At 36.1% G+C, this 15,508-nt stretch overlaps 1 protein-coding gene across 5 annotated transcripts in view; it reads left to right on the top strand.

Annotated features, from left to right (window-relative positions):
- NAA16 (N-alpha-acetyltransferase 16, NatA auxiliary subunit) overlaps positions 1-14,290 on the top strand; it is a 106,742-nt gene extending 92,452 nt beyond the window's left edge. For all 5 annotated transcript variants that reach the window (XM_049852959.1, XM_049852958.1, XM_049852962.1 and 2 more), the window contains 8 exons: positions 111-239; positions 5,910-6,123; positions 6,985-7,178; positions 8,479-8,587; positions 9,011-9,109; positions 9,353-9,496; positions 12,280-12,377; positions 12,922-14,290. In XM_049852959.1, coding sequence (XP_049708916.1) covers positions 111-239; positions 5,910-6,123; positions 6,985-7,178; positions 8,479-8,587; positions 9,011-9,109; positions 9,353-9,496; positions 12,280-12,377; positions 12,922-13,122 — 1,188 coding nt within the window. In that variant the 3' untranslated portion in view covers positions 13,123-14,290. The remainder of the gene's footprint in view (positions 1-110; positions 240-5,909; positions 6,124-6,984; positions 7,179-8,478; positions 8,588-9,010; positions 9,110-9,352; positions 9,497-12,279; positions 12,378-12,921) is intronic.
- Positions 14,291-15,508: the final 1,218 nt, after the last annotated feature.

Raw genomic sequence — 15,508 nt, 5'->3', positions numbered from 1 at the left:
TCCCCATTTATTGGCATAATAGTTCTTGTAGCTACAGTTATAAAGGAGAAAATGAGCTTTTTAGGATCTGTTTTGTTTGTTTTTTATAGTTATGATTGCTTCCATTTCAGGAAGGCACATCTGCCATGGAAAATCTAAATGAAATGCAGTGTATGTGGTTTCAGACAGAATGTATTTCAGCTTATCAACGTTTGGGCAAATACGGGGATGCCTTAAAAAAATGCCATGAAGTAGAAAGGGTAAGTTGTTAAAATACTGACTTTAGTTTTTTCCTGTAAGGTGACGGAAAAAGCAGGCAGATTTCTACACAGGAGATCATCCACCTCTTGTAACTACTTTGGAAGCTTCATTGTGAAAAAAATTCTTGATCTTATTAGCCTTCCAGGCATTCAGAAGTTGTGAACAAATGTTTGCTTTTCTTGATCCTCCAGTTTTTTGTTTTTATTTTGACATGTCTATATATTTTTGTCTGAAAGAAAAAGGAAAAAGATTAATTTATTAAACCATTGTATTAACGTAAATTAAAATTTTTTCTTCACTGATAGGGCCATCATTTGATTTTCTTCACTAGCCTAGAAGGACACACAAGCTCACAGCAGCCTCTTTCCTCTTTACGTCAGGATCTGGTCTACAGCCAGCCTCTCTCCAATTTGTCTTCCCAGGACATTTGTTCTCACATTCAGTATTTTGTACAGCAATCTGTAGCCAGTTTGCAGGCTTATTCTATTATTTGCTTTTAGGGTTATGTATGCGATGTGCCTTACTGTTCCATGTTATAAAAAGGTTTAGTGAGGGGACTTTTCTTTTCCTTTGTGTGAATTTTTGTTTTCCTGTTCTTTGTCATCTCTGAAGCACTCTCCTTCCAAATGGACAACAGGAGGAAAAGAGCCGCACATGCACCCCTTGAGGCAGTCCTCAGCAGCCCTCAGTTGTGGGGTCAGTCGACACCACTGTTCCCATGCTGACCGCAGTATAAAACCACAGGCATCGTAGTCAGGTGAGCCTGATGTCTGCACCACGGCAGTCACTTTGGCCTTTTTCCCATGTGAAATTCCTAAGGTTCCCCAAAGGAAAGGCATCTTAGGGGGTGGTGTTTGAAGGGAAATGGAACTAGGATTACCTGAGCCCTTTTAGAAATAATCTAGTTGTTGTTTTGTTTTGATTTCCCTTTTTAAGCCTGGGCTTGATGGCTGTATCTGTGGGGAAAACCCTCTTTATCTGCTCCTTGAAAAATAAAAGCCTGTGGATGATATGTGAAATATCCAAGCACTTGAGTTTAAATCAGGCTCATATTTCTGTAATAAGACCATAGAGCACCAGCTTGTTTCAACAAGCCCTAGATGAACATCACTTTAATAGCATCCTCCTTATTAAGGCAAGATACATTTTTACTGTTCAAGAAAGACATTCTCAGTGAGAAATAGATTGTTTGCTTGATAATGAAGAGGCTGCTGCTCACTTAGGAATCAGTAATTCCATCAAGACCATACTGGGGAAATTTATCAAATTTTCTGTGAAAGTGAAATTTGCATGTCCATAAACAAGCAAACAAAAAAAAAAACCTTTACCATTGAGTCAATTCTGTCTCATAGCGACCCTATAGGATTATTAGAATTGGGAACTTCTTGAACTTAAATCCCATTCCTCCTGACAGTAATGACCATATTACTTTATCCTTTTAAATATTTTTTGAGAGTTACAGTATATAAGTAGCTCTCCCATTACAAAATTTCATTTAGATTATACCTCTTAAATTTTTTGTGGTTTTTGTTGAGTAGCATGGAGTAAAGTTCTGTAGTGTCAGATAAAGTACTTCTAGTTCAAAAAGTGACTTAAAATGAGTAGTAGAAAGCATTTTTGAAGTAAAAAATTACAGGAAATCATTGGCTATCAGAGATCAGAATATGACAGATCATCACCCTCTGATGTTACATAGTTATTGTTAGAAACTTTAACTATATTTAGATTTTCTGTTGATGCTTAAGAATAGAAAGAACTAGAAACAGATAAGCAAGAAGAGAGTCTGCTCTTACTGTTATACCACTTGTAAGCTAGTCTTTTTATAGTGAAATAATTCATACTAAAAGACTTAAATCGTTTGGTAATTGTATGTAGAAATATATGAGGGCTTAATATAGACAGGGTCATTAAATGTTGCTTCTGAAATTAATTCCTTATAAAATAAATATAAATTAAAAGGAAATCCTTATTTTAATAATTGGAAGGATTTGAGAGTAATTACAAAATTCAAAGATTTATTATAATAGGTACCTGCATTAGCTACTTTTGTGCCTGGATTTTAAATATTTTAGTAAGGAAATGAATACCTTTCAAAAATAAAACTAGATTCACGTTTATTTACTTTAGCTTCTAAATAGTGAATAGAGAAGTAAGGGTTATGTCTTTTGCCTCTAAGAATCCTTTCAGGAATTCTTCCACTGAAGGCAATTTTAGCTAGGGAACATATTGCTGTGGGTATTTAGTAATTGAATTTGACATAATAGAATTCTGGAATGACTCAGCATAGTACTTTGCTCTGTCCTCATCTTGCCATTCTCATAGGATTTTAGGAGTATATGTAAAGGTTATATAGTCCAGTCCAATCTGATGTTCGAAACTTGAGTTTATTTAAAAAATTGAGAGTCTTTGTCAAAATATCATATAAACTTGTGTTCAGAATAATCTTTAAATGCTTTTATCTTTCAAGAATTGAATGTTCTTTTACAGTCAGACTTCAGGCGTTTGGTTTCTTACCATTTTAGTGTTCTGATTTATATGCAGGATATCCAATATGTATTTCTAAAACTCTTTGATCAGATCTAGGATTTATGATAGATTAAAACCATAGAAAGTTCATAAGTTTATTTTTGGTTGCATCTTAATTTTTATCAGATTGATACGTGCTTTATGATGACAGATTCTGTATAAGGGAAATCGAGTTCCATATTACCCTGGTTGATGTAGTTATATAAGTCCAGAGATTTTGTGTGTGTGTGTGTGTGTTTCTATGTATGAACTCTTTTTAGTCATGTCATTTAGGAACTCTGAGAGGTAGTGGGCCTGGAGAATCTGGTCAGAGGAGAGAGCCTAATAAAGGATTCCTAAAGAAAATGGCACTCTTAAGCTGTAGATGGCTTTTTTTAAATCTCGCAGACTGGTTTTACTTTGACTCAGTCCTAGTTTTGACCACTTGAGTAATTCCTCTCAGCATTACTGCCCCCGCCCCCCCTTCCCTTCATAAAAAAAAACAGAATGGGTGTTTAAGATATGGAAAAAGAGCTAATGACATGGGCTGTATGTTAAGATTTGGGTACCTAGCTTTCTGCAGTGAGCTGTCTCATGCCCTTCATTTTGGCTAAAGTGCAGGGAAACTAACTTTCTCTGTATGTGTTCTCTAGCATATTTTATATGGTTGGGAAAAAAAATCAACCCATGATAGTACAAAGGAGATCTTTGTGGTGATAGAAGAGTTATGTATCTTGATTGTAGTCTTGGTTACCTGAATCTACACATGTGGTAAAACCACACGGAACCATACCATTATGCCAGTGCCAGTTTCTTGGTTTTGATTTATACTATAGTTACATAGGCTGCAACCTTTGGGGGGATCTGGGGAAGGTACATGGGACCTCTCTGTACTACCTTTGTAACTTCCTTTGTATCTGTAATTATTCCAAAATAAAATGTTAAAAAAAAAATCAACTTGAGATTATTTAGTTGTTTCTGTGTAGGGGTCTACAATACACCGTTTTTTTCCAAAAGCAAGAGTATTAATAAGCCATAACTGCATACCTTTTTTTCCCCCTAGTTTAATCTAGCCATATTCTGTTCACCATCATTTAGCTTATTATAGGGCGATCAACCATTCAAATTTGCCTGGGACTGAGGGGGTTCCCGGGACACAGCTTTCAGTGGTAAAACTTGGAAAGCCTTGGGCAAAGCAGGATGAGTTGGATGAGTTGGTCACCCTATTTATGGAAGACATTAACTGGAGAGAGGCAGCCTGTGGGCTGTTACTGACAAAGAGGCGGCATAACTGTGGTTCCATTCTGCTCCCTCCCATCTTGACTATCAGAGGCTTGACTTAAAATCTACGTGTACTAATGCTGCTGGGAGTATTTCTTGAAGCTTGTGTCTGCTTTTTACACATATAAATGTTTCTCAGCCTAGAAAAGTCCTGTAAACTCTTAGATGTTTTCATCTTATTATGTGTTCCATAACTTTTAGCGTTGCCATTTTTCCTAATTGTATTGAATTTTAAGATATTATTATGGTGCTAGATACAAGTGTATTTACATCAAGGAAAACCACTGACAACTTTATGAAATATATAATCCTTTGATTTTTAAAACCAAGTTTATATATTATTTGTGAGTTGATTTGACTTATTCATGGGGAGGAACGCAGTCTTCAAATGAGTTTTGAAGTAATAAGTATAAACGAATTAAAATGTTTATTCTCTATTTCTCTCCATCTACACTCTGTGTTTTGTTCTTCTTACCTTTGAATTTCTCTTAAAATCTCAGGTAGTTAATGTGATTTTAAGTATAGTGTGTTTCTAATAACCAGAGTACCAGCTGCCAGAGTCACTTTTGACTTATGGCTACACCATGTGTGTTAGAGAACAGCTGTGCTCTGGGGTTTTCAAAGACTGATATTTTGGAAGTAGATCACCAGGCATTTCTTCCCAGGTGCCTTTGGGTAGACTCACACCTCTAATCTTTTGGCTAATTGCTGAGTACGTTAACTGTTTGCATCAGCCAGGGACTCCTTCTGTTTACCAGGGCAACTAAAATTATCAAGTGATTATGGACAGTTACTCATATGTCCTCTGCATAGAGAGTTGTTAGGCCCCCAGTACCCAAGAAAGATGAAGTGTAGTAGAAGCTTGACTTGTATTGGTCTATTGAATCATTCGTATTTGGAGATGCTTAAAGCAGGAGAGAAGAAAGGAGAGAGATAGGGGAGGAAATATAAAGTTGCTTTATGGGGGGAGGTGGGATCAGTGTTCTCTTTTCCATGTAAATTCTTAATCTTTTTTGGGTCATGGACCCTTGGAAAATGAAACGAGAACTTTGAACTCGCTCTGAAGAAAAAAGCTATTATGTTTTTATCCATCACTCCAGATTAAAGGACCTCTGCTAAAATGGAGCGTGGGGCGGTTATTGACTGGAGAAAACCGTAACAGTCCGCGTCTGTATAGCGGGTTACTCTTCAGAATGTGCACTGGCATGTGTTCTGTTTTCATCTTTTAACAGCCTTAGAAAGTGGTTTTACAGACTTTTTTATTCCTAATATAGATTTAATAATTGAGGCTCTAAGAAATTAAAAGACCTGCCCAAGTTCACATGCTGCATAAACAGCTGATCTTTTGGCTTGGCAAATAGTGCGCGTAGTGAATGTCTGCCAAGTGTTAGGTCCTTTGCCAGATAGTGGGGCAGAGATGCCAGAGTTGTCCTTGAAGAGCTCATGGTTGAGGGAGGGCCGTCTGACTGCTAAACATTTAGTGTGAACCTGCACGTATCTACTTTTCATTGAGAGCTCTGTTTAAAAACTCTGCCATGCTAGTTTTTAGGGAATACTGAAGAAAAGTAATTTCATTAAAGTGAAAATGTTGGTATGTACTAATTTCCAGGTTTTAAAAATAGCTCGATCATCTGAGTTATTATGTAGAAGTTGAGTGTCATCACAAAGCATGGTTTATAGGGAATGGACGTAGATTGTAGGAAGAGAAACAAAGTTGAATGCAAAGAAGACCTTGATGTCCTTTACTGTGTCAGCACCGGAGAGGGCAGCTAAGTGATATTGTGACAGTTTAAATTGTTTTTCAGGCTATTTATGATTTTCTATTCAAAAGTAGATATTATCAACATAAATGTAAGGAATAATTTTGTGGTTTTGTTTTGAAGCATTTTTTTGAGATAACTGATGACCAGTTTGACTTCCATACGTACTGCATGAGAAAAATGACCCTTCGTGCCTACGTTGACCTTTTGAGATTAGAAGATGTACTCAGAAGACATGCCTTCTATTTTAAGGCTGCTAGATCAGCAATTGAAATATACTTGAAATTGTATGATAATCCTTTAACCAACGAAAACAAACAACAAGAAATAAATTCAGGTAACTGAAAAGAAACTTGCTTAAAAATGTATCTTTTAAGAAAACACCGGATTTCAGAATCATTAACGTAGACAATCCAGCGCCAGATGGAAGTGAAGACAACGTTAGATAACTGATCTGCTAAAACCAGAAAGTGGGGTAGACTTAAAAAGTGGGATAATGTTCTGTAGCTGATGCTTCTAAATCACCCAGGTGAAATGATGAGCGGTCTTTTATTTTTACATTCCGGAAGGCCAATTCAGGAAAAGTAGAAATGTCTACTTGGCTGGGTTTCTTTTTTTTTTTTTTAATTGTAACTGAAAATAGCTTCAAGCTCCTTAGGGGAAAGTATACCTTCTGGTACCTACTTTATTGAAAATCAGAATGCCAGTGAGAATATCTGTACAGCTTTAATTCACTAAAATGTTAACGTCAGTGAATATTTGAGAAACAGTAGCACGGAGGCAGATTTGTGATCTTTCATCCCTGATATTTTCATAGTGTTTAGAGACCACAGTGTGTTTATGTGTTACCTCACTTACCCTTGAAATATTCTGATAGGGTAGTTGGTGTTACCAGCCCCTCATGACAGGTTGGAACTTGAGATGAGAGGGACGGAGTGATTTCCCTAAATTGTGTATTGTGCCCCAGGCAGAGCTGGAGCTACAATTGGTTAATTTTAGCCAGTGCAGCATTTACTCATTGACTTCTATACGCCTGGTTTTCTGCTAATCACTGGTAATACATTTATCGAAAGCTTTTGTGTAGTTGCCTCTCCTCTCCCTCTACAAAGCTGTACTAATAGCATATGTATTGCAGAAGAATATGGGGAAAATGGAAATGTTGCCTTAGTAGAATTTTGGTTCATTTGGATATTCACAGAAAACCTGTCTGCCAAAGAATTGAAGAAAATGCTTAGCAAGCAGAGAAGAGCTCAGAAAAAGGCTAAATTAGAAGAAGAGAGAAAACATGCAGAAAGGGAACGTCAACAGAAAAATCAAAAGAAAAAAAGAGAGGAAGAAGAGGAGGAAGCCAGTGGTCTCAAGGAAGAACTTATACCTGAAAGATTAGAAAGGGTAAGATGAATTTACTGTCTTATGTTATTTGGTAAAATTTATGTTATTGGGTTCACTTCTGGCCAGAAATAAGATTTATCTAAATCTATAAAGCAGAAGCTATTTGCAGTGTTTCAGGGTCATTATGATAAATATCAATTATCTTTGTGTGATAATATACAGATTTTGTGTAATATAAGTTATATGGAGAGTTCTTGTTGTGATCAGTAGGAAGATGTCCAGCTTCTAACCCTGGGACCCTTGAATATATTGCTTTACATGGCAGAAGGGAATTCAGCTGACCTTGTGATCGGAGATTATCCCATCTTACCCAGATGGGCCCAGTGCAACCACAGGGGCCATTAAAAGCGGAAGAGGGAAGCAGAAGAGGAGGTCAGAACGATGCCGTGTAAGAAGTACTCAACCTGCCGCTGCAGGATCTGAAGATGGAAGGAGGGGGTTACAAGCCAGGGAGTACAGGCATCCTTGAGAAGCTGGAAAAGGCAGGGAAACGGAGTCTTCCCAAGAGCCTCCAGAAGGGAACAAAGACCTGCCAATACCTTGATTGTCTCACCCAGTGAGACTCATGTCAGATTTTTTAACCTCCAGAACTGTAAAGATATTAAATTTGTGGTTTTCTTAAAGCCGCTGATTTGTTACAGCAGCAGTAGAAAACTACTAGAATTGCCTGTTAAAAACAGAAGCATTTTATAGCTCGTAAGCCGTTGTTGTTATACTGTGCCGTAGATTCCAACTCATAGTATGAGCTATAAGGTGACTCTACATACATTTTACGCTACAGAGCAGTAGCACCTCATCTCCAGAATTTTCTCAGCATGTCAGTGATTATTTAGGGGTCACATTTAGGGAAATATTTACCTTTCTGGTTAATTTACTGTTAATCAAGTATGAGTATTTAAATTCGTCATTGCTTTTTTTTCCCTTGCGTGTGATACTGTTATATTTGTCCTGTTATTTTAGACGTTTGTAGTATAAGAGGCTGTCAGTACTTGGTGTATCGTTTCCTTAAGTATGTGGAATAATTTTATGTGTTTTCTTGAGTTTTTATAAAATTATATTGATTTTATAGTCAGAAAAAAAAAGCTGTTTCCATTTTGAAAATTGTTCACTATGTACTTTGAATTTCGTTATAAATTAGTTTTAAAATTAAAAAAAATTTTTTTAAATAAGTTTTTCTGCTTGTTTATATAAAGAAAACTGGCTAAATTATGTTAGATAGACGGTTAGTATAAAATTTTAGAAGAAATTTTAATTGTATAACTTTTTAAAATAATTTTTTTTCCTTTCTGTCTCAAAACAGGTAGAAAATCCACTCGAAGAGGCAATCAAGTTCCTAATACCTCTTAAGAACCTCGTTGCTGATAACATTGACACTCATCTATTAGCATTTGAAATATATTTTAGAAAAGGTAATAAGTAGTTTGGGTTTGGTTTTTAATCCTTAATTATATTGGTGACGAGATTCAATGTAATCTTTGTTACTTAGGTTTGTTTTTGTTTCTTGGAGTCCAGTTGCCTTCCACAAAAGCTGTCAAACCCTTTTTTCCTTTGCTGGGTAATAAATTGAACTACTACAGTTAAATCTCTTTTAAGAATAGTCTGAACAGTCATACAAATTAATATTTACCTGAAGCAGTCCCTCATGGTTTTTCAAGCTTTTCTTTAGAAAGTAAAAGTTACCTTTGATAACAAAAGTCAGCTTTGACTTTTGCTTGCAAATTTTATAGAAGAGGTAACATTTTGTTACTGAATTTTAAGTGAAGCTAACAAAGTGAAGAAAATCATGTACCTAAATATCGATGCTATTATTTTTATCTTTTTTTCTGATCCAGGAAAGTTTCTGTTGATGCTGCAATCTGTCAAACGAGCTTTTGCCATAAATAGTAATAACCCATGGTTACACGAATGTTTAATTAAATTTTCTAAATCTGGTGAGTATAAAAAGATAATTTTTGTACCATTTAAATGAAGATATAGCTGTAGGCTAAATCGCTGGTAAAGCAATGCTAGAAATCAGTGTGCTTTTAGACTAGAACGATTTACATGCCGAAGGTGCAGTAATGTTTTTATCATGTAAAGTATACGAAGCTTAGTAATAAATACAAAGGTATTATTCCAAATAATTTTTTTTTAAAAGGCTGACCAAAAAAACCCAAATGTTTTCTTTTTTATAGTATCTAACCATAGTAATCTTCCAGACATCGTGAGCAAAGTTCTCTCTCAAGAAATGCAGAAAATATTTTTCAACAAGGATTTGGAAAGTTTTAATGAAGATTTTCTCAAACATAATGCTACCTCTCTTCAGCATCTACTTTCAGGTTAGTATTTAGCTGCCAGGGTTAAAATGCTTATGGAAAAAAGCTAAAATGTGATGAGAAACAAGTGTTTGAAAAGATATTCATCCTCACTAATTATCAGAGAAAAGGAAATGTATCCCAACCATACCATTTTTGATCTTTCAAATTAACAGAGGTTTTTGTTGTTGTTGTTTGTAAAAAGGAGACCAAAGTCCTGTAAGGATGTGGTGAACAAGCACTTTTCTGTTTGGCTGCTTCAAGTGTAAATTGGCACAGCCACTTAGGAAAGCAGTGTGTCGGTCATAGCGAGAGCATTACGTTACGTGAGTTTTTTGATTTAGTAGTCACACTTTCATAAATAATTTTAAGGAATTACTCCAAAGCAGTGAAATAACTAAGTGCAAGGATGTTTACTCAAATGCTGTGTGTAAGTATGGGAAGAAAAGAAAGGAAACAGATTTAATGTCTGTGCAATAGTAAGGGAAGCAGCGGTAGGATCATAGGATGGAATACCAGGTAGTCATTTAAAATGATGTTTATTTAAAAGGCTTATAATAACAGGGATAAATTTTTTATACAGAATTAAATATGCAGTAAAATCGCAACTATGTAAAAATATGCATGGGGAAAAGGCTGAAAGGAGGAAGTATTTACCAGAGCCTAAATGGTTGCCTTTAGGTGTTGTGGTTATGAGTTACTTATTTTTTCTGTATTTTTATTACTTTATGTATTTTTTACCTTGAGGATTTATGTGTATCCTGCCTTGTTCAGGAAAGATTTTAGGCAGTTTATACAAATTCATAAAAATGACTAGATGACATAAATTAAAACTGGACAAAAGATTGTAGAAAGGACTTGGGGACAAAATGAAGTATATATTACAGTGGCACTCCAACTTTAAGCCATATATTTAAACATTTTAACCTAAACCTTCTTATTTTAAAGGGAAACTTCTTGGTAGTGAGGGCAGATAAGAATTTCTCTTTAAAAACACAGAAAAATGGAAGAAAGCTTTTTTTATTATAATTGTGAGAGATGCCTAAGCATTATATGAAATTCTAAGGAAAAGATAGGTAATTTTCACCATATAAAAATGAAAGCAACATAAAGTCAAAACACTAACTAGAAAAAAAATATTTTCAGATATATACTTGATAAAAAGCTAATACATAGAGCTCTGTCTTATTCTGGGTTCTCTAGAGGAGCAAAACCAGTGAGTGAAGCATAAACCCATTGCCATTGAGTCGATTCCAACTCATAGTGAAGCATATATAGGTGTGTATAGAGAGAAATTTACTTCAAGGAAACAGTTCACACAGTTGTGGGGGATGGCAAGTCCCGAATCTGTGGGTCAGGCAACAGGCTGAAGACTTCTCCCGGCTCACGTGGCTGCAGGAGCTGATGAACTCAAAATTTGCAGGTCAGGCGACAAGCAGGAGGCCTCTGCTAGCTCACAGCACCACTGGAGTTGGGGAATCCAAAATCTGCAGGCCAGGCGGCAGGCCAGAGACTTCTGCAGACTTAAGTCTGTAGAACCCCAGAGGTCAGGCAATGAGAAGGGGTAGGGTTGAGAAGAAATCGAGCTTTGCCAGAACATCTATTTATATACTGGAGGCAGGCCACACCCCCAGGAAAACTCCCCTTTTAACTGATTGGCTGCTCACATCAGATCACAGAATGGAAGGTGATTACATGGTGTCTGCCAAACCACTGAGAATCATAGCCTAGCCAAGTTGACACATAACATTAACCATCACAAGCTCTTATAAATTAATAAAATAGAAAAACGAGCATAGAATATGAAGCATGTAATGTACAGAACTATAAACCAGATTTTATTTAAAAGTAGTTAAAAATTACTTATTTGCTTTGTGAATATGTGAACATTTACTGTTGTCTCTCCATGTGGCAATAATTTGTTCCCTAGATGTTTTATTTTAGAGCTTCATCTTTCTCTCTCTATGGTTTTGACTGGAGTATTGATTGATGCCATAGAGCAGCCCATATTTACATTTTGAGTTATGTCATTTCTAAGGGGAGGGTGGTTGCTGAATCAGCGGTCTTCTGATAAATGTTTAGCAGTCAGCTCTTTGGATACTAAAAGCCTTGATTTGTAGGTTTTTTTGTGATACAAGTACTCTTGTGGCCCCCTGGAAACCCTGTTGGCAAAGTGGTTAAGAGCTATGGCTGCTAACCAAAAGATTGGCAGTTTGAATCTACCAGCTGCTCCTTGGAAACCTTATGGGGCAGTTGTACTCTGTCCTCTAGAGTCGCTATGAGTTGAAATCGACTCAACAGCAGTGGGTTTGGTTTTTTGGGGTCTTGTGGCTCCCTAAGGAGCACTTGACTTAAAGACAACATGTTGGGTTTGTTGCTTAGGGAGCCCTGGAGACAGTGGTTAAAACACTCGACTGTTCACCGAAAGGTTGGCAGTTTGAACCCAGCAACTGCTTCACGGGGTAAAGATGTGGCAGTCTGCTTCCATAAAGATGACAGCCTTGGAAACCCTGTGGGACAGTTCTGCCCTGTCCTATAGGGTAGGGTTGCTATGAGTTGGATTCAACTCAATGGCAATAAGTTTTGTTTTAGTTTTTTTAATTGTGGCCCGCAGCTTTCAGTGGGATGTCACTGAAAAGGAAGTTGGAAAGAGAAGTCACAGTTGGCTTTGAGAGCTGGTGGGTGCTAGCTCCAGCCCAGCACTGGTTAAATACTTGGAAGCATAATTTACATCACTCCTCAGTATAAATCAGATCAAATGTAAGGACATCAGAGTTTATTCATTTTTAAATATCTTGATATTTCAGGTGCTAAAATGATGTATTTTATGGATAAGTCAAGGCAAGAGAAAGCAATTTCTATTGCCACTAGACTGGATGAAACTATAAAAGATAAAAACGTAAAGGTAAGATTTAACAAAATATGCGTCTTTACAACGTAATTCATAAGTGGGCCTTCAGAGTTATGCCTGAATTAGAGTCTTAGCTCCACTAGTTATTATCTGTGTGACTTTAGGCAGGTTAACCTCTCTTAGCTTCCTTTTCCTCATTTATAAGCTGGCGATGAAAATGCCACCAGTCAGAGAGTTGGTGTAAGAGTTAACTGAAACAGTAAACTGTGAAGCGCATAGTGCCTGGCACAGGGTATGCACTCAGGAAATGTGAGCTGTTGTTATTAATAAAGGACGTTGTCATTTTTACTGATGAGAGTTTTAGAGGTTCACTTTTTTAGGCCTGTTTTCTATTAGAATTTTACTCCTTTTTTAAGGCTTTGTAAAGTTGAATTTTAATGTTCCTTTTCTGAGGTGATTACTTACTGTAGACAGCAAGAAGTTAGACTGAAGCCTTGTTGGCTTTCTATTGGTTGTATTAACAAATTGCATCTTTTGATTGAAGTGATTATTAACTGAGCCTTTAAAAAAAAATTATATTTTCCCTTTGTTTCAATAGATTTTAATAAAGGTTTCTGAGGCCCTGCTTGATGGCAGCTTTGGGAACTGTAATTCCCAGTATGAAGAATACAGAACAGCCTGTCATAAACTGTTTCCTTTCACGTCTGCTTTCCTGCCTGCCGTGCACGAAGTCGACAGTCACAGTGCAGCACTAAACCACACTGCTATTAACTACGATGTTTTGGCAAATGAAATGTGAAATCTCGTAAAAAGTTGTCTCCTCTCGACTCAAGGCTGAATTGAAGTTGGTTTCTATTCCAGGGTGCATTCTACTATAGATATAAAATGAAATATTTGGGTAGAATTTTTAAATGGAGTATTCTGTTTGCTTATTTTATGCTTTATCTGACTTTGCCAATTTACGTAAAAATCTGTTAAAATTACCTGTTTATATTTGTACAGTTTTTCTTAAACTTCCAAATTATTAGCATTACAGTAGGTGCTGTCACTTCTATAAATGTGATAATTTCTTATTAAGCTGTTATATACAGTGCCACAATATTATTTTTTTTAGATCCTGGTTTCAGGATTTATGATTTGATCCCTTGTCTTACTGGTTTGTTTTATTGCTGTTTACTTGCTTGCTTTTTAATTAAAGTACATTAGTTTTAAGGTGTTAATTGTATGTTAAAAAGAATATGGAACCCATCTTGACAGATACAGAGGTTTATTTAAAATTTAATTTGCCTTTTTTTACCTTAATTTTTCATAATTTACCATTTCCTTGTAATATCCATAAAAATGACACCTTCTGGTTGAATAAGGGTACTCCAGTTTTATGTAGATGATTCAAAATGGGGGGATTGGTTTACCTCTCAATCATGGAACTTCACTGGTAAATTTGTTGCATATCTCTAAACAGTCTTAACAACTTGCGGGCAAGAATGATCCTTTCTTGACTAAGTTGCTTTGAGTGTTAGCAGGTAGTTTGTATCTGAGGGATGTGCTTCGAGGCAGCAGAATAGGTAGAATATAACTTATAATGAGACGTCTTACTCTTATAGCCGTGCATTAAGTATTAAATGCATTTTTATCCCCCAGCAAAATGAGAGTTTAAACTGTTAGTTTAAGTACTAAAACATAGTATTGTTGAACAATGATTTTTTTTCGGGGGGGATAGCCTTTTTGTTCTATCTTGTACAGAAGACAGTAATGGAATCATTCAGTTTGTGTTTCTTTCAAAACTATGTAAATACATCTGTAACATTAATGCTTCCCTTTATGGCAAATATAAATTCAAAAAAGATTCTATTTAGACAAAAAATTCTAATTAAAATGATTTTCCTTCACCCTAATCTATTTAGATTGATAATTATTAAGAGAAATCTCACTGTAAAACAATGCCATCCTATATAACAATGTAATAAATTATTTTGTACACAGTTGCTTATTTGTATTTGTGTTTTGTGCTTATCAAAGCATTTTTGCAAAATATTCTTTCTTTGAGGGAATAAAAGCTTAAACATCCTAATCTTTTCAAGTTTATAAAAATATGTAATTCTCATAACCGCCTGCCAAGTATGTTCTGGTGCCACAGTGCCTTGGCTGCTTCTTAGTGTTTTAATGATTTTAGATTTAATCAACTTTGTCACTAAATATCCTGGTAAATATATGATTTATTGTGTTACTTTCAGCAGCAGCCTTTTTAAAAGTATTGCATTGGGGTCATTTAGAGTTTCTGAGCATTATGGGATACAGTGGAGATGTGAGGAGTTAGGTTCAAGGTATACAGTGAAAGATATGAAATGGAGGATACCTGGTGACACCGAAGTTAGATAAATTCGGTGCTATATCAGTCAGTGTATAGAGATTGTATCTTGTCTCCCTCCTGCTCATACCCTACACTGAACAATCAATTATAGGAGACCAAACAGTCAACATTTACCCAAAAGCAAAGATAAGAAGGCAAGGAAGGGAAGGGAAGTTAGATCAATGGAAACAGAACAAACAATAGAAATAATGAGAATGCTGACACATTGTGAAAATTATGACCAATATTATGGTACAATATTGTATAATAATTGTTAAATGGAAACCTAATTTGCCATGTAAACTTCTACCTAAAACAATAATATATTTAAGGAAAAAAAGAGGAAGTTGCAAATATTGAAAAGTACAAGAAACTGAGCGTCTTAGTTATCTAGTGTTGCTATAACAGAAAGACCACAAGTAGATGGCTTTAACAAACAGAAGTTTATTCTCTCACAGTCTATTAGGCTAGAAGTCTGAATTCAGGGTGCCAGTCCCAGGGGAAGGCTTTCTCTCTCTGTAGGCTCTAGAGGAAAGTCCTCATCTACTGCTGGACTAGGGGCTTCTCAGTGCAAAGACCCCGAGTCCAAAGGACATACTCTGCTCCTGGTACTACTTTCTTGGTAGTATGAAGTCCCATTGACTCAAGGTACGACCTAATCTTGTAGATGGAGTCCTGCCTCAGTAACATAACTGCCTCTAAACCGGCCTTATTAACATCATAAAGGTAGGTTTTACAACACACAGGAAAAACGTCAGATGGCAAAATGATGGACAGTCACACAATACTAGGAATCGTGGCCTTGCCAAGTTGACACACATTTTGGGGGGACACA

Source organism: Elephas maximus, chromosome 14 (assembly GCF_024166365.1).
Source record: "Elephas maximus indicus isolate mEleMax1 chromosome 14, mEleMax1 primary haplotype, whole genome shotgun sequence".
Lineage (NCBI taxonomy): Eukaryota > Metazoa > Chordata > Mammalia > Proboscidea > Elephantidae > Elephas > Elephas maximus.
This window is presented reverse-complemented; position numbering and strand designations above follow the sequence as displayed.